At 35.8% G+C, this 18,563-nt stretch overlaps 1 protein-coding gene across 4 annotated transcripts in view; it reads left to right on the forward strand.

Annotated features, from left to right (window-relative positions):
• Positions 1 to 17,636, forward strand: part of PPP2R5E (protein phosphatase 2 regulatory subunit B'epsilon) — a 71,641-nt gene extending 54,005 nt beyond the window's left edge. For 3 of the 4 annotated variants that reach the window (XM_003206777.4, XM_031553722.1, XM_019615947.2), the window contains exons 5-13: positions 2,761 to 2,891; positions 2,980 to 3,039; positions 3,633 to 3,741; positions 4,731 to 4,784; positions 4,892 to 4,942; positions 5,721 to 5,840; positions 8,127 to 8,254; positions 10,457 to 10,558; positions 13,097 to 17,636. In XM_003206777.4, coding sequence (XP_003206825.1) covers positions 2,761 to 2,891; positions 2,980 to 3,039; positions 3,633 to 3,741; positions 4,731 to 4,784; positions 4,892 to 4,942; positions 5,721 to 5,840; positions 8,127 to 8,254; positions 10,457 to 10,558; positions 13,097 to 13,196 — 855 coding nt within the window. In that variant the 3' untranslated portion in view covers positions 13,197 to 17,636. The remainder of the gene's footprint in view (positions 1 to 2,760; positions 2,892 to 2,979; positions 3,040 to 3,632; positions 3,742 to 4,730; positions 4,785 to 4,891; positions 4,943 to 5,720; positions 5,841 to 8,126; positions 8,255 to 10,456; positions 10,559 to 13,096) is intronic. The other variant, XM_010712030.3, reaches the window with a different exon arrangement.
• Positions 17,637 to 18,563: the final 927 nt, after the last annotated feature.

Raw genomic sequence — 18,563 nt, forward strand, 5'->3', positions numbered from 1 at the left:
TTTTCTTCCTGTGATGCTTAGGCAATAAAAACAGTAATTTGCTGTTCTTGTACATCATTCACATAAAGAATACCTGAAGAATTTAGCTTAGGGAGCAATTTTTATCCTTAAATTTTAAGATTCAGAGGTATCCTAATCACTTAAAACTTTTCAAGGCATTCAGCCCTATTAAGATTTGGCAGTGGAGAATGGGTCTAAAACAATGATTCTTAAGATCCCATTGGTCTTTATCTACTGAAAGGGAGAAGTGTGATATTTTGAAACCTACTTATCTGAAAACGTATGATAAAATTGGAGTTTGGAAGAATTTGAAGAATTTGGAAGCTCTTGTCAGATGATGCATTGTCATATATTGCTTTGCACACTTAAAACATTCATGTTTTTCTATCAAAAATTCTGCAGAGCCTTATATACATGTGCAAAGAGATATATTTCCCTGTTCACAGGTGTTTCTCATTTCATTTTTAGGAAGTTGGGTGTCTGTGCATTTCTTTCTGTATTTTTTGTGTGACATTAGTTAACAGTCTGTTATTACTGATCACTTACATTGGAAACCAGCTTGAGACCTTTGAAACACCAGATGTGCTTATGTTTTGTGACATTGGTAACACAACTATGACAGCTTCTATCATCAGTTTTCTCTCTAACACAATTTGTTTTTTAATGTTAAGTGGACTTGAGTGAAGTGTTTCTTAGCAAGAACTGTGCTAATATGGGAAGAATGAGACAGATGTAGGTTTTTTTTTTTTAAATATAGATGTGTAATTGGCTTTCAGCAGTATGTTTTGATAAAATGTTGTACGCTCGCAGTGTAACTTCATTTCTGAGGCTTCATTGTATATAGTCTGCAGTGGTTGCTAAGAGGCACTATGGAAATATCTCCACATGGATCTGTGTTGCTGAAGGTTGCTATTTTGGAGGTTTTATTTCCCTTTTCTGTATATGTTTGGTGTCAGAGTAGTTACGTAAATCATAGAAGTCTTACAGCTTGTTCATAAAAATAAGACTTTATTGTTGAAACTTGATAATGAATTGGACAAATCAAAATAAGCATCTTTTCTTTTTAAATGAGAGACCGAGTCTGACTTCAGCAATGTTTCCACAGAGGATCTGTATAAAAGAACTGGAAATATTTCTATTTTGCTCCTAAAAACAATCCAATAAGAATACTAAAAACAGAAGTGTTTCCAGCTGTTTGCTATCTTTGGGTGAAATTTGCTATTTGGGGAAGGATGAAGTAACTGTTTATTTCTTTAACTGCGGAATTAATTGAACAATGTGTTGATAACCTCTAGAGGGCAGCTGACAAACCCCATAGTTTCCTCCTGAAATTCCCATCAGAAATTCTTACTGCAGGGTTAGGGTAGTGGAAAAAACGTCCAACGTGATGAAGAAAAACACATACATCAATTGTAAACCTGAATATTACAAAGCAAAATCCCAGAAAGCTCAAAAAAATCTCTTTAATCTTCTTCTGATTTTTCCTCTTCACCTTCTTAAAATTGTGCACCAGTTACACAGAAATTACCCAGTGTACAAGCACTTACATATCTGCTTATAATAGATAATTATAATTTATCTATTTGTGAATTGAGAATAATTTTGTTCTCTGCTGTTCCTGTAATGTTTTTCTGCCACCATCATAAACATTTTAAGGCCTGTTTGGCAAGCTGCCTTCGTTTATTTTTCAAGATATGTACTGGTTGAATGTTACCTTATCTTGCTGATATTCATTCTTTCTTTTCTTTCTTACTACTTAAATTGCATTACGTTCTGTGCAGTTCTATCTTTTTTTTTTTAAACAAGTTTTTCCTAATTCATTTGAAATGTCAGCAAAAATAGCAGATGTTGTGGTGTCAAAAAAGATGGAACTGAAAAGATAAGGTGAAACTCATACATTTGTGGTAGGGAAATAAATTGAAGAAGTGAGACTGCTGTTGTTGCTGCTTGTTTCATACCTTAGTTCTTAGAGGAAGCATTAGAGAGCAGTATTTTGGGATAGATTTTGTACAGAATAACACACTGGCTAATCCTCTCTTTTGACTGAGAACCACAAAATTATTTTGCTGTTTTAAAATAGTAAGAAAGTAAAGTAATCAATCTAAGTAATCTATCTACCTAAATCTAATCTAAGTAAAGAAATCTATTTTTTTCCTTTTCTTTCCTTTTTTTTTAAACTGGATATTGCACTTTACGTTTTGCTCAATCCTGACTGATTCCTTGATTTGCATTAATTGGTAGATATCCTGGGACAACAGATCCAGTGCTGCCACAGACTGCACTGTTGAATCCACAATCTCTGAAAGCCATGCAATCTCTAGAAAGGCTTAGGACCTTTTATTATAAATGAAAATCATTTAGAATGTGTCACTTATGCAATTAAAATGAAGGTCTGTTAATTCAGTGAGGAAATGAAAGTGGGAAGAAATAGTGTGTTGTTTTCTAGATGTGACAGCATTTTTATCTTTTGGAGGAGAGAGGAAGGAGGAAGAAGGCAGCGTTTGGGAGCCAGTTAATAAGTGTCTTCTTTAAAGATTTCTAAATGTTTATGCTGGAAGTTAAGGTGGATAAGTAGTGTTTTGTGGTGATGTACAGGGGGTTGCAATTATTATTTTTTTAATAACTGTATTTCTGTACCTTGGGCAGTACAGATACGGTGTCCCTACATGCACCTACTGCAATTTAACGGAATTCTGTGTGCCATCCTAGTCAAATGTAAAGCCTATCTACAGTTTAACTTCTTTTTTTCTTTAAACACAGTTGTTGGAGCTGTTTGATAGCGAAGACCCTCGAGAACGGGACTACCTAAAAACAGTCTTGCACAGAATTTATGGCAAGTTTCTGGGTCTTAGAGCATTTATCCGAAAACAGATTAATAATATTTTTCTACGGTAAGCTGTGGGAGAAGATATTTTTCTCATATAAATATTGTAGTATGCTGATATATTACTTATATTTAACTTTTTCTTTTTTTTTTAGATTTGTTTATGAAACTGAACACTTCAATGGCGTAGCTGAGCTGTTGGAAATTTTAGGAAGGTAAATGAGCATTCTTTACCAATATCAGGCTTGGGCATGTCAGAGTAATTCAGACTTAGAAAAAGTATTGCTATAAGCCCTGATTTTGAAAGAGATGTGTGCACATGCTCATCTTTAAGCCCACGTGCAAATCTCTCTCCTATCTTTGCCAGGAGTTCATACGTGGATGCAAGTTACAGGCAGGAGGATTGGATTGATTTTGTGTGTGTGTTACACTTCATTCTTATGCACTGCATATTTTTAAAAGTACACTAGCAGCATGAATATCTCATATACCTCATTATAGTAACTTAATTACCAAAGAACATGTGAATTTGCAGATTAAGTAGACGAGTTCTTATCTGTTCAATAGAAAGTTTGTGCAGTTGTTCATATGATGATTCTTAAGTTAGAGCTGAATTGTATGTACTGTATAGATACGTGCTGAAATGCTGATGTAAAGGAGGGCAAATTTCAGCATCTGTTTACAAATAACTTGAGCCCAATACAGGTGCTGACTCCTAAATGATTTTAATGTAGAAAGTTCATGTTCAGACCTCAAGAATGTTTTCTGTGATGATAACACTAACAAATACTTCTCTTCTAATTTCTAGTATTATCAATGGTTTTGCTTTACCTCTTAAGGCAGAGCATAAACAGTTTCTGGTGAAGGTGCTGATTCCTTTACATACTGTCAGGAGTTTATCACTCTTCCATGCACAGGTAGAAGTTACAAAAATATTTTCTGCTCAGTTAGAATTCTATAATTTTTTAGTTACTTTGGAAATTTAATTGCTGAGTACATTAAAGGTGGGGGAAAAGTTTTGTAATGTGGGAAAATGCAGTAGATTTTCATATTCATTTACTGCATTTTTTTAAGACAAATACCTTTTATTCTGATTAGATAATTAAAAATGTAACCTACATCTGTAATACTTTAAACTTTTGTAGTTAAGGTCTCTTTAAGCTTTCCTTTCTTTTCTTTCCTCATTCTCATAAGGCTGCCTTTCCCATTCTGCAATCCCCTTTCTCTGTCCCAAGAGGATGTTCAAGTATCCTTAGTCTTGTGGTCTCTTGGGCTCTTCTTCACTCTGGCAACTTTCTGAATACTAATGCCTTCGCTCCTGCATGATCTTTAATGTGTTCCTTTACTGACTTGATACCACGTTTTTGCTCTCCTATGTCCTGTCATACGTTCAGCTGTCATGATGACATTTTTCGTCTGATAAGTGATACCTGCTCCATTTCTGTCTCATTTTCTGATAGTGCAATCTTTCTTATACTTTCAAAGCCACACGTGCTAAATATGTTACTCAGGGTTTTAGCTGTGCCAGCTCATCTTGTGAGTTTTCACAATTTTACCAATATACAAAACATGTAAAAAGAAGCAATTTCAGAGATTAACAAAATCTTATAAACATTGTATCACTATATTTTGAACTCCAGGTTGCTCTGATTTTTAATTGTATGTGATAATTTGTCATGTGAAGACTTTTGTAATGTTTTCTTTCTTTATTGTTCCCTAGTAACTTGAATTTAAATGGATTTGCACAGTGCAGACTATGCATCTCAGTTTAAATATTTGACTGATTTTGAGAAAGCTATGTAGCATCTTGCCTACAGTCTCTATCTCTCTTTTTTTTTTAAATGTTTGTCTGCAATTTCATTATAATATTCTAACTTTGTTTTCTTAAATCTTTACCTCTTCACAGCTGGCATATTGCATAGTACAGTTTCTGGAGAAAGACCCCTCACTCACAGAACCAGTAAATATTTTTCATATATTTTTTTCCATGTTAAACAGCTTGTCCTATTGTGAGGAATGTTAACAAAAAAATAAATAAAAATCTAACTTCTTTTTCTTCTAATTTAGGTCATCAGAGGCTTAATGAAATTCTGGCCGAAAACCTGCAGTCAGAAAGAGGTAAATGAATTGCTACTGTTAACCAAAAATGTAAGAGTTAGTTTGCTCTACAGTATGATATGCAGCGAATATTTAGGTATTTCCAGACAGCTTGTACATGCTGTATTGGATCTTGATATTAATTCTTGTAGTTGATGTGGTTGGTTTTTTTTCTGGACAGTTCTGACTAGAAAGAGAAAAGCTGCTGATAGTTGTAGTTTCTACTCACAAAATAAACACTAGCTTTTACACAGATTTTGATTTAGAAAGGAGAGAATAAATATACTGAGGACTAATTTAAAAAACTCTGTTTGATTTGGAATTTTTTTATATTTGAAAATATTGTGTTACCTACCAAACTTGTAAAAGATGCTGTTAAACATTTGCATATTTGTTTAAAATTCTTAATGCAAATCTGTGATTTCCTGAGATTTTGTGACTCAGAGAAACTGTTATTTTGAGTATTATTTTAAAAAAGGAGATAAAATTCTGTTATGTGACTCTCCTTACTTACCAGGTATGAAGACTTTCTAGTCAAAGTGTTTGTATGACGCTGCGTTTTCAGCATGCATATTCTGGTGCAATTCTGAAGTTTATTTTAAGGGATTACTTTAAATACAGCATTTGCACACTTTGGTATCTTTTTCTGGTACTAGAGTCAGAAGTTGTCATGTTTTTTTGAACGAGAGTCTTGATGAGCTTACATTTTTCCCTAGAGGAGAAGTTGAAGGTATGCAGCATTTTACTGAGCAAGATAATTTAGAGATTTTTAATTCAATTTTTCCTTCCTTGTCTGTAGGTCATGTTCTTAGGAGAGCTGGAGGAAATCTTGGATGTAATTGAACCATCACAATTTGTCAAAATCCAGGAACCCTTGTTTAAACAAATTGCCAAGTGTGTCTCTAGCCCTCATTTTCAGGTTAGTGGTGAAGATGATTGTTTGTTGAGGAATGTGTAGTCTCAATTTCTAGCATAACACCTCTTCAAATGCAGATACCGTTTTATGTTCTGTGATTTTAAATACTTGTCTTCTGGATTCCCGTGGAAAGCTATTTTGCAGTAGAAGTTCAATTCTGAGCTCCATGATGAAGTATATTTGAGGGTTACATCACAGAACTTGCAGTTTGGAGCTACATAAGGCTTTAAACTGTGTCCAAACTGACTTTGAGCCCTTACAGCTGTAGGTGAATACTGATTGTATGGCCTTCAGATTTGTAGGCCCAGTGGGATTTATTTGCTCCCTTTTTTAGTGCAGCACTGTCCAGCATTCTTGTTCTCCTTCCTCCTTTGTTCTCTAAGTAGATCTCTGGTTAGAGGTGATAGGTCCCATAGACCACTTTCTTTCTTGCATGATGGGAAGAAGGGGGATGAATAGGAATTAAATTTAATCATACGTGAAGAGGAGTTAGAATTCATGGCCTATATCATCTCATATTAAGCTATGTGAAGACTTCCACTTTGTTGAGGAGGATCTGATTAGAGATCATCTAGACAAAATAAGCTTACACGATTCCCTGGGCCTTAATGGGATGCACCTACCAAATACTGAGGGAGCTGGCAGAAGTGATTGCTAAACCACTTCGCTATCATCTGTGCAAGGTCATTGAGAACTGGAGAGCTGCTGGCAGACTGCAGGAAAGCCAACGTCACTCCAGTCTTCAGAAAACGCAGTAAGGAGAAGGAGGGCCTGGGAAACTACAGGCCAGTCAGCCTCTCCTCTCCTCATCCCTGGAAAGGCAATGGACCAACTTATTTTAGATGTTATCTCCAAGCAAGAAGGTTATCAGGAGTAGCCAGGATGGAATCACCAAAGGAGAAATCATGCTTGACCAACGTGGTAGCCTTCTGTGATGTCATGACTGGCTGAGTAGATGAGAGAGCAGTGGATGTGTAACTTTACTTCAGCAAGCCTTTTGACACTGCCCCCCATGACATCCTAATAGGTAAGCTTAGGAAGCGTGGGCTGGATGAGTGGACAGTGAGGTGGATAGGGAAAGAAGAAATAGCTGTTCCTATCCAGCAAGTTTGCTGATGAAGCAAACCTGGGAGGAGTGACTGGCACACACCAGTACAGATTAGGGGCTTACCTGCTGGTAAGGATCCCTTTCTTTCTCTGTCCCGGTTGGCCATGAGCCAGCAGTGTGCCCTTGCAACCAAGAAGACCAATGGTGTCCTGGGGTATATTAAAAAGCACATGGCCAGCAGGTTGAGGGAAGTTGTTCTCCCCCCCTTTCTTCTGCCCTAGTGAAGCTTCATCTGGAGTACAGTAAAATGATTAGGGACCTGGAACAGATGTATCCCCTTGTGAGGATACGTGGTGAAACTCGGGGCTGTTCAGCCTGGAGGAGACTGAGAGGGAATCTTATCAAGGCTTATAAAAGGATGGGTGTCAACAGAATGGGGCCAGGTGCTTTTCAGTCCTGCCTGGTGACAGGACAAGGGGCAACGAAGGCAAACTGGAAAACAGGAAGTTCCATATGAACATGAGAAGAACTTCTTTACTAAGAGGCTGACAGAGCTTTGGAACAAACTTCTCAGTGAGATAGTTTGTCTTTTCTGGATATATTCAAAACCTGCCTGGGTACTTTCCTGTGCAACTGTTATGGGAACCTGCTTTAGCAGGGGGTTGGAGTGGAATCACAGAATCACTGTGATTCTGTGATACAACTGCTATAGGCTCTTTCCTGGACTACATCTCTTTTTAGTACAGTGTAGATAAGTGTTTTCTCTTCTAGTTCCCAACTGCCCCCTCATAATGATTATTGTAATTAGTACCTTGCCCATGTTTAAGATCTCATCTTCCATATTTAGCCCAGCTACTGGACATAACACAGTTTCCTTTGTCTTGTATGCTAATGCTGGTCTGATCTTTCCATCTGGGAAATCAAAGGTGGAGGGAAAGAGGAGATGGAAAAGTTGTTCCGCTGTCCTTTCACTTCCAAAGCTGCAGTATTGTATTATCTGCACTTGGTCTATATTGATTCTCAACATATTGTTCAGGAGTAACAGAGGGTAGATACTGTGGGATCTGAATTAAGTATAAAAATTCAATTTCATTAATATAGATTATATTACTGATAAAAATAGAGTTTCAATTCCAGAGCTAATTCATTTGAATGAAATTTCTGTGGTTTGTTTTTGCTTCAGAATATTAGAAATACAGATATATGAATTCCTGTTAATATTTTATTCCTTTGACTCAAAGGTGGCTGAAAGAGCACTGTACTATTGGAATAATGAATACATCATGAGTTTGATAGAGGAGAATTCAAATGTCATACTTCCCATCATGTTTTCCAGCCTTTATAGGATTTCTAAAGAGCACTGGAATCCGTAAGTTCTTGCAATTAAATTTAAAATTGCCTCTTGTCAAACTACTGATCAATTTAGGAAGTATGTGCTGAAGAATGTCAGAATAGGAGATACCCAGATTCAAAGCTGACATCTGCAGGTGCAGCTCTGTTAATGCCAATGTAAATTAGACCATGCTTGAGCTTGGCTCAAAATGATATTAATTATCTGTATGTGTATGAAAATCAGTACCTCGGGGGATAAAAATAAACTTTCTCCATAAGTTAAAAGAAAGAAAAATTAGGTGTTGTATTGTTATTGAAGAAAAAGTGTTGCTCATCAAGCATTTCTCATAAACAGCTGGTAAATGTGTTGTCTAGAATAATAATGCTTGGCATTAATAAAGCTTTGTAGCTGTATCATGGATGGTACTGTTCCCTCTGGTACCAGCATTTTTCTGAATGTTTATGGAGCATATAAACATCAGTTATTTCTTGTTTTTTTTTTCTTCTAAATTTATTTAAATACACCTGTTCTCTGTTGTGCACAGATCAGTGGCTTCCTATTGATATTTTGCTTTCTTGTTTTTAAACGAAATTTCCTAGTAGTGTAATGAAAAACATTGTTACAGTTAGATATCATGTATTCTATACTTGGGTTGAAAAGTTCGTTAAGCCAAACAGATAACTGTTTAGTAAACCTGTATCTTTAATGAGCTGTAATGTGCTCAGATCCCAGTTACTTTGCTAAGATCGTCCTGTAAAGCATTTGTAAGCTATTTCATCTTTTGCTCTTTGTTCTACATCTCCCAAACCCTCAAGTTTGTGTGCTTTCATCACAAATCTAATGCTACTGGAAGCCTTCCATGGTAAAGGCTGGTTACAGAAAGACATTTTAAGTGGCTTGCTACTGCACTCAAAGTCTCAAACCTTCCAGCACTCCGTCCAGCCTTTTGTACTACATTCTGGGGTGCTTCAAGTAATGAGAACATGCTAGTCTTTCAGTTCTCAGAGTGTTCATACCTACAGAAATGTACCATTAGCAGGCAAACCAGATTAAAAAACTTGTTGAATAAAGAAGCTATTTTAGGAATCTTTATGTGTATTAGAACATTAATAAATGAGGACAGCAAAAATGATAGTTTATTGAAAATATGTGAATGGTAGACAGGAGAATGTGGAGATGTCACATTTGCTATGTAGTTTAGCTCCAAATGTTGCTGGCACTTGTATTCATGCTGGCTGAAGACCTGTTTCATAAGTAGCCATGTGTCTGAATATGACACCTGTAGCATTGGATCAGGAATCAGGATTTCTTGATTAATAATCTGTTCAAATTTTTAAATGCTTTTGAGCTTTGTTTCTTTCCCTTCTCCTCTGTTGCTAAGTTGTTTTTTTATGTTGAACTCTGCTGGAGAGGAATTTTGAACTCTAGATGAATCAGACTAATAACAAACCCCTGTTACTTTAGAAATACTGTTATATTTTAGGTTATCTTTGTGTGACAGAATGTCTTAGAAGCCTTTTTGAAATTACTGGCATTGTACATCATTTCTCTCTGTAGGAACAGGTCCTGTTTTATTCAGTTAGGCAACTGACATCAAAATGAGCAGTGGTGTATTGACTTCTGTGTTACAGCAGTAAGCAAAGGCAGCAGAGGTTTATTCATACACTGCATACTGCTTTGCATAGATATGGCAACATTGCATCCATAGCACTTGTGATGGTGTTTTGTTGTTTTTTTAATCAATAATTTTTTAATGTACCAAAGTAAAAGTGAATATGAAATGTAATGATACAAGGACAGCACTTTTTGAAATAAAGCCTTGTATTTTGCGTAAAGGCATGGATTATTCAGCTTGATGGAAGAATTGTAAGGAAATATGAATCATACCCTTTTTTGTTTCAATTCTGGTACTTCTGAAAGCAGTGATTTTAATCCCTGGAGTTGCATTCAGAATTGTTCAACATCATGAGGGAGGAGTCTGTCGTTATTTCTTACAGCTTTCTGTTGTTACCTTTTACCCTAGATGTTTGCTTTGCCTCATGTAAGTAGTTATTATAGAGTTATCAAGAACTGATTCATACCGTTAAAGGTGTTGATCAAGTAGTTTCACTGAAATAAAAATTTGCATATTTGCAAGAGCAGAATTGCTCACAGAACTGCTGGTAAGAGAAGATAGTTTTCTTATTTGATTTCACCTGAAACTAATAAATTCCTTTCTTCTGTTTTAATGTTTCACAGGGCTATTGTGGCTTTAGTCTACAATGTGTTGAAGGCATTTATGGAAATGAACAGCACCATGTTTGATGAGCTGACAGCCACTTACAAGTCAGATCGTCAGCGGTAACTTTTTAAAGCTTTTTTTGTCAGCTGTGCATAAGGACTGCTGTTTAGATTTTCCTTTGCACTCAGCTGCAATTGCAAAATCTCATACATAATTTACACAATGCCTGTATTTTTCCCTATGTTCTCTTTAGCTTCCTGTTTGCAAGTTGTGAGAGAATGTAATGTATAAGTTGATCTTTACCCCTTTTAAAACGTGGTAATTGTTACATAGCTTGGGAAGTTTCAGGAAACTCCTTTTGACATTGTATTCCAAAAGAATTAGATGTATTAAGCTATTTCCATCTAAAAATTGGGGAGCACTTCTTAATTGTGGACAGTGGAACACATTGCTCAGAGCGGTTGTGGAGTCTCCATGCTTGGAGATGTTCAGAAGCTGCCTGGACATGATCCTGGGCAACTTGCTGTGGGTGGCCCTACTTGAGGGGATACATCAATGATCTCCAGAGGCCCCATCTGACCTCTGCCATTCTTTGTTTCTGTGAAGCCTTTCAATGATAAAAGAAAACAATTGTTTAAAGATACCATTTTTCTTCAAGATTTTAAAACAAACACTGAGATTTGGAAAGATTTTCCTCATGTTTTAATTTTCCAAATCAATGCTTATAGACTAGATGTTGTCTTGAAGCACAAAGGCGACTTTCAACTTTTTGGTTCTTAATCAGAAGCCTTGCTTGATCTGAATCTTTGAGCTTGTGCAATCCATTAGGTACACCACTCATTCATTCCAACCCAGTTGTATGCAATTTGTCTGTTTTCCTATACTCCTTCATATTCCAATTATTGTGCAGTTTCTTTTCTCGAGAGATTTAGCCCATCCAAAGTAGCAGGTTAAAAAAATAAAAATAAAAATAGAATTCAGGAACTCTGAACTTTTGTGTGACTTGGAGTTCCCACAAGCAAAGCAAAGGATTCTGGAAGTCATAAAAACTTGCTATGTTAGTAGTCTCTAAAGTCTCTTGGAGGCCATAGCTTTAGAATTGTGTCTGGATTCATGCTGTTGTCTGTTGTGCTTCATTGCTGTAAAATAAGAAGTTTTATACATGAAAAATCCACAGTTAACAGGTGAACTAATAAAGCTTTTTAAATTTAAAGCCTCAGGTCTGTGAGCTAAGACACACATGAATTCTAGGTAGCTGATGATAAATAAGGTTCAATCTGCTAGAACAGCTGAGGCAATACCGTGTGGCTTTCTAGCAAAAGAGGCTGAGAATCTCAGGACTGGTCATCTAATCCAGACATTTTCAAGTCACCTCAGTGACTTAAATCAGTGTCATTTGCACTTTGCACCTTAAGATGAGGAACTCAGCTCTTAACAGAATGGGGCACCAGTGTAGTATTAGTTGTCCATGTTTGGACAACTAATTATCATCTTAAAGCATGTAAATAACTGCATGTGTAAACAGGGATAATTAATTAATGGATGTTTAAAGAAAAAAAATAATGTTTACAGAAAAACTTAATTGTATTAATAAAACAAGATTTTAAAAATTTATCTTTAATACTATTTAAAGCTTGAGGAGAAAAATGTTCAGTATTAATGACTATGCTGGGTTAGATAGGTAAGTTGGATGAGGTTATCATCGTTTCAGAGCCTTTCACTAAGCAGGCATATATTTTATAATGATAATAAATATCTGGTAAACAGCCTAAGAATGTCAGGCTATTTCATTTATTCTTGTGATACTATGTTGTAGAGACAATGGGCTCTATTTTGTTTTAACTGATCTTCAGGGTCTTAGATAAAAGTTGTTTTTCTTTTTTTTATGCGCTGAAAATACTGTAACCAGATGTTGATATTGCAGCTGAATTGAGATATGTAGGAATAGTATTTCTAATCCACTGAAATATTTTTAATAATTCTGTAATTTGACAAGCAGAAAATCTGTATCTATTATTGTTAGCTTTTCATTTCATCTGAACATGCAGGGTGATGCCATAGAAATGGAATGCATTTTGCATCTTGAAATGCAGGGAAATTTATTCAAAATAAGCTACAGCAGAAACAGGAAATTTAGAAAGCAAATAATGCAGGTAAAGCGAATATTAGCTTAGCTGTTTAATTTTAACAAAATAGCCATTAAAGCCTGTTGTTAAAGAAAATACTACATAGAATTTGGTAGGGGAAAAAAAAAGTAAAGCGCTGACTAAAAGATATATCTTGTGTCTGAACTTTCCCTTTGCTGAAGTATATGAAAGCCCTAAATAAAGAAACTTGAAAATAACAAAATGCAGATTAGCACTAATAATGATATTTGGCCCATAATAGAAGTTTTTTTTTTAATTTATTTTTTATTGCAGAATAGCATGTATAAGCAATGTTATTTTATTTTATCCTAATACTTTTTTTTAGTAGTATTTACATAGGCAATGAAAAGCAAAAACAAAACAAAAACAAACAAACAAACAAAAAACCCTTAAAAAAGTAAGTATAGGAATTGCAATTATGTTAAATAAAACTAGTACTGCTAATTAATGTCATTTTTACATAAATATTTATTTTCGTCTGCTAACTCTTTGTTTTGTTTCATCTGTCAGTGAGAAGAAGAAAGAAAAAGAGCGTGAAGAACTGTGGAAAAAACTGGAGGATTTGGAATTAAAGAGAGGTCTTAGACGTGATGGAATAATTCCAACTTAACAAAAAAACAAAACAGCATTATTAACCTGTGGAGTCACACATTTATGTAGTAGAAGATGGAGCAACAGTTTTCTGTATTGTGCAACTTTACAGTAGATTTCACATTTGTTTCATTATTACAACAGCACTGTATATACCTGTCTCTAAGTAAAGGAAAAAAATAAGGACTTTAATCCAAAGTTTGGACAGCAGATGGACTTCTCAGAACTTTGCAAACATAATCATTGTTTTAACCCTTCTTTAAAACCAGTCTTCAAAGATCTGTTGATGAAAATTGCAATGTCAGATTTCATTGTCAGGACCTGTTCCTTATTTATCGTTAGCAGAGAGTATAATACAACTTTCAAATGTGAACAATCTTAAAATTTAGCTTGTCTTTCTGCTAAACTGTTAAGTGTATTTATAGTAAAAGAGAAAAAAGACTGTCATTTCCTTATGAGTTTGTGTAACATCCTCCTTCTCTGGATAACTTTACTGTAATTTGACTTTTTTTTTCTTTCCTTTTGCACATCTTCATAAGTTGAATGTCCATTCAGATCAGGGCCATGGAAAAAAAAAAAAGCATAGGTCCTGAATAAAAGTTTTGTTTACTGGTGTGAGCATTTTTTAGTACCAGTCTGTCTCTGGTGCTTCTTTAGTTTGAACATTAGGAGCTAAAAAAAACAAGTAGGTGATAAACATAGTAGGAAAGGGAGCTTTGGATTCGTGCACCTATTTATTGCAAATCCAAATTAGTGTCCACAATCCTTGAAAAATGGACAGTGGTAACAGCTTAGATTTCAGTACCTAACCAGTATTAGTGTTACGGCATTGGACACACATACCAGAGCTGTTTTAGAAATACTAATTCCTAAATTACTACAGTATGTTTTTATTGGACCATTTTGAAAGAATAAAGACAAACGCTAAACAGTGCAAGCATGAAATTGGTCTCCAGTGGTCATGGATCTAATTGGGAAATGAGTTGAGATAGCAGTTTGGACTGTTTGGAGTTGTTGCCTTACTTTTTAATATGTATTTATAAAGTGTTCCAGCAAAAGAGGATGTAGCCTCTAAGAAACATACTATAGTGTTTTTGTGGTTCTAGTACTATTATTACTCATCACAGTACCAGCCCTATGGTCTTAGCTGGAAAGGATTCTGGATAATATACTTCTGCATTCTCATCTGGATGCTCATTCCTAACTACTGTATTTGTTACCAAAAGTGGTTCTACAAATGCTACTGAAAAAAAATTCTGGAAATCCTAATGTTCTGAGTATTAATAATAAAGCTTTTATATCAAAGGTGCATTGTGACCAAATTGTTTAAAACAAAAGAAAAAAAAATAAAGAAGAAAAAAAAATAAAGAAGAGGGCTGTATTATAAGTATACATTATTGGCTATCTGCTTTGTATTTGAAAGTGGAATTTACATCTTTGGTAGGTAAAATGCTGATAAAACTTATGTACAGTAAATATTTAGCTAATGCAGTTGCATTATTATATACCGAAAGGTATGTGTTTCGGGATTTTACTCCAGGATGCTTTTGAACTGTTATGGTCATATGACAACAGTGAATTGATAATCCTAAACCATCAATCCAGCAGTATTTACAGTATAAAACTGAATTGGTGTTCATGAGTCTTTGTGATAGTTGCAAACATGAATTTATGACCTGTTGCCATTGATAGAAATACAGTATAAATACATGCTTGTATATTTTTCTTCCTACCATTTAAGTATACAGTAGGATTTGAAGTTTTCTTGTTTCCAGGCACGGAAAAGAGGAGAGAAAGAAAAGAAAAAAGGAATTCCCTCCTTGACTACTGACTGTTTCGGGATTATCAGGTCACAGTTTGTACTCCTGGGTCTGCACACACAAATGTTGTAAACTCAACAGTTTTGTAAAAACTTGGTACTGTTAATTCTGGGACAGGAAAAAAAGAAAAAAAACAAAAAACAAAAAAGGTGGATCTAGTCATATGCAACACCCAACACAACATGGTTTAAAGAACACTGGCTGGGACGCAGTGTAAATTAGACAGTTACTGTCATAGTTGAAACATTTTATTTTGAAGTGCTGAAGCAAAGGTGCAAGCTGAGATACTGTAGATTAAATAAATTTATAACAAATCACGTCCCTTAGCCCGTTGATTTTGACAGTCTTTTATTTCTGTTACAAAAGAAATATTTACTAGTGTGATTTCTGTGTGAAATTATCACGATTTACAAGAGGATGGATTGAATCATGCTTAAAGACTGTTTGATTGTGAAAAATTGAGATAGAATGGAAATTTAAAGGAGAAATTTTCCACCTGGTGGAGTAAAGCAGAACGATGTGAAATTAGAAAAAGCACCTTGTCCTGTACTTAGAGTTTAGGTGAGTGTTGTTTGTTCATAACTTTATGGTTTTGACATGACGTTCTGGTATTGATCATACACAACCGATGAGAACCTGATGGGTTGCAATATTTTATTACCTCTGATGTGGGGATAGCAGGGAATGTCTAAAGCTTGTAGATGATTTATCACTTCCAAGAAGGAATGTTTCTCTGAACGGAATGGGACGATGTGCTATTAGTCACGAGACTCTAAAAAGGCTGATGAGACCCTAGGTTGCACTTTGTGGTGTATGTGAAGAAGCACTTGCCACAATGACCTGACTGTACCCCCAGGGTCCACTGTTTGCCGCAACCCGAAAGCGATATTCTGCCACTGTACAGAGCTCCCTTTGGGATCAGTTGGAGTTTTAGGCAAAGAAGAAGGCAGCGAATGGGCCCAAGTGTGATCAGTGCATCTATTTAATTGTGCTTTCATTTGCTTGTTGAGTTCCAGAAACTACCTTTATTTGTGTAAATGTTGTTATTGACTGCTCTTAGAGCAGGGGTTGGGTGATGGCTCGTGTCCTGTGCCATATTGGTTTCAGGAGAAAGGATTGAATGCTGTCTGCTAAAAGGAAAGAACTGCATTTTCAATACAAGGGCATTGCATCAGGTCATGGGGATACGACGACTGTAAAAGTAAAGTTCCTCTCATATACCTTAAATTGAGCACATATTGCTTTTTTCATCTTGCAAGTCTCCCTTATTGTTTTCCTTTCATTGCTTTTGAGTGTTTTTTGTCTCTCTTCCAAAGGTTGGAATGCTTTAAATAAAAGTATTCTAATGCCGTTGGATCTTTCATTAGTACATTTAATCTTGGTTTTCTTAGCATAAATAAAAGGGTTTAATTTATTTTTTATCTCCTCCTATATGTGGAAAAAAAGCAAGGCTGTTGGAGCCAAGAATTGCTTGAGCAAGAAAAGCAGCAGCTGTGTGTATGTTATACATGTGTAAGTACAGCCTCAGGCTCTCCTACTCTAAGGAAAGGAAAATATATTAGGAGCTATAAAAACCTCTATTATTTTGTGAGGAGAGGGAAAAAGCTGAGCAGATCTTTCTCCCCCCAAATAAAGCCAAAAATGAGTTGGCTTTAGTTCTGTCTTTAAAAGCAAAGGTGGCATTTTCTCTTGATCGTGTGGCTATCCTCACAAAGCAGTTCCCCTAAAAGACGATCAAGTTGATGAAGTGCAAGATTGAAGAGTGTTCTTATTTATGTGTGACTTTATTTAGGCTTATCTGCTTCCCTTACCAGCTGTATCGCGTGACACAAATTAGTTTTCCTAGTCGATAGGTGCAGCAGATTTTGCATTGCCCAGTTTTTCATTTAAAGTCCACGATATCTTGAAATGGGATGGAACTAATTTTTCCTTGAAAACTTTAATCCCAGTGTCGCTTCCCATCCACAGAAGCACACACTTCTTATTATGACCTCTGAATACATGTTTTTGTTATTTGGATCACTTACTGTAAATATGTTGTATTCATAACCTCATGTAAAATGAGGAATTTTCAAATATAAATAATAGTACCAATACATTTCTTGTTGTTGGCCTATTTTTGACTGTAGTATAGCGAATGAGCTGTCATGCTTTTTGTTTAAAAGTTAGCATTAGATTCATAGATCTGAATATTTTAGCATTTCATTGTTTAAGCAGGAGAGGGCAGCAAAAGTTCATTTTTCCCCATAGGAATGCTCTGGTCCATTATCGTTTTTAAATTTAGATGCATTTAACTATTTGTAGGCGGGGGGAGTGGGAGGGGAATAAAACATTTTTTATATTATATTAAAAGGTGCATATGAAAATATAAAGACTGGTCCAACCAGACCGTAAACACGTCTTCTACTTACATCAAAGTAATAATAACAATGCCTTCCACCTCTGGATAAAGTACAAGCAGGTCTTAAGCTCTTGGATTCAAATGTCATTCTTTGGAAATAGTTTACTTTCTTAAAAATGGTATCAAACTCGAACTCAATGGTGCTCCCAGCTATAAATGTGTAATCTTCCTCTTATGCACATGCTCAAGAGGCTCTGTACTGTGGGTGCATCTAAATAAAGAAGCAATGAAGTGTTTACCAGGTGCTTGGCTTTTTTTTCCTACCTCCTCCCATCTAAACTTCATCTACCTTTTCACCAGAGAACTTCCAGCGACCAGCTGTCCATTCTTGTGTGCTGAACATAAGGACAGTACTCTAAGAAAAAGAACACCCAAAGAGGAGGTAACTTCTGTTTCTGTTAGAATTACCAGCACAGACTAGTTTTCATTACTTTTTTTTTTTTTTAAAGGTCCTCTCATGATGGTGAGCATCCTTGTGCTGCATGCAACCAAGCCTGTAAAGATGAAGAGCAGTGGAGGCAGAGGGCAGACGTTAGACACACACTGTGTCCTTTGTAAGCCATTTGACCCTTAGGCTTTGCAGCTGGTGAAGGAGCAAGACTTAACGTTTGTAGCATCATTCTGCTGTTTCAGTCCTTGTGCTGCTCTGCATTGCGTTATGGAAGTGAGGAGAAAAGTTTAAGGTGGTTAATTACAAAAGAAGCAGCATCTGGAGGGAAACTGAAGGTAGAGCCAGGTGAGGGGTAGTGCTGATGAGTAGCTTTAGCAATAAAGCTAGATCAATATTTATTAAACTGATTCTGAAATATTATTTTTCCTAGGTGAGTTATTCCAGTAGCGTAATTCTTTAAATTTCTTTCCATTTTGACTTTTTTTTCCAAATGACATTTTCACCAGTTGGATCTTGCGTGCCTTAGTTAGCAGAGCTCTTTATCAGAAATCTCTGGCACTTGTAAGACTCTATTCAGATCGCTTACCCTCCTTCTTTGTCTCTTTGGTTCCTTACTGCAAGGCAAGTTCTTTCAAAGAAGCACAACACAATCAGAACACGCAGTAAGTTGGCCTTCAGGGTAGGATTTATCTTCAGTAAATGCAAATTGTAAAGCAATCTTTAAAGGACTGGAATTAAAAACTTAGTTTCCCGATTCTTCTAATGATAATTGCT

The sequence above is a fragment of the Meleagris gallopavo genome, chromosome 5 (genome assembly GCF_000146605.3).
Source record: "Meleagris gallopavo isolate NT-WF06-2002-E0010 breed Aviagen turkey brand Nicholas breeding stock chromosome 5, Turkey_5.1, whole genome shotgun sequence".
Classification (NCBI taxonomy): domain Eukaryota; kingdom Metazoa; phylum Chordata; class Aves; order Galliformes; family Phasianidae; genus Meleagris; species Meleagris gallopavo.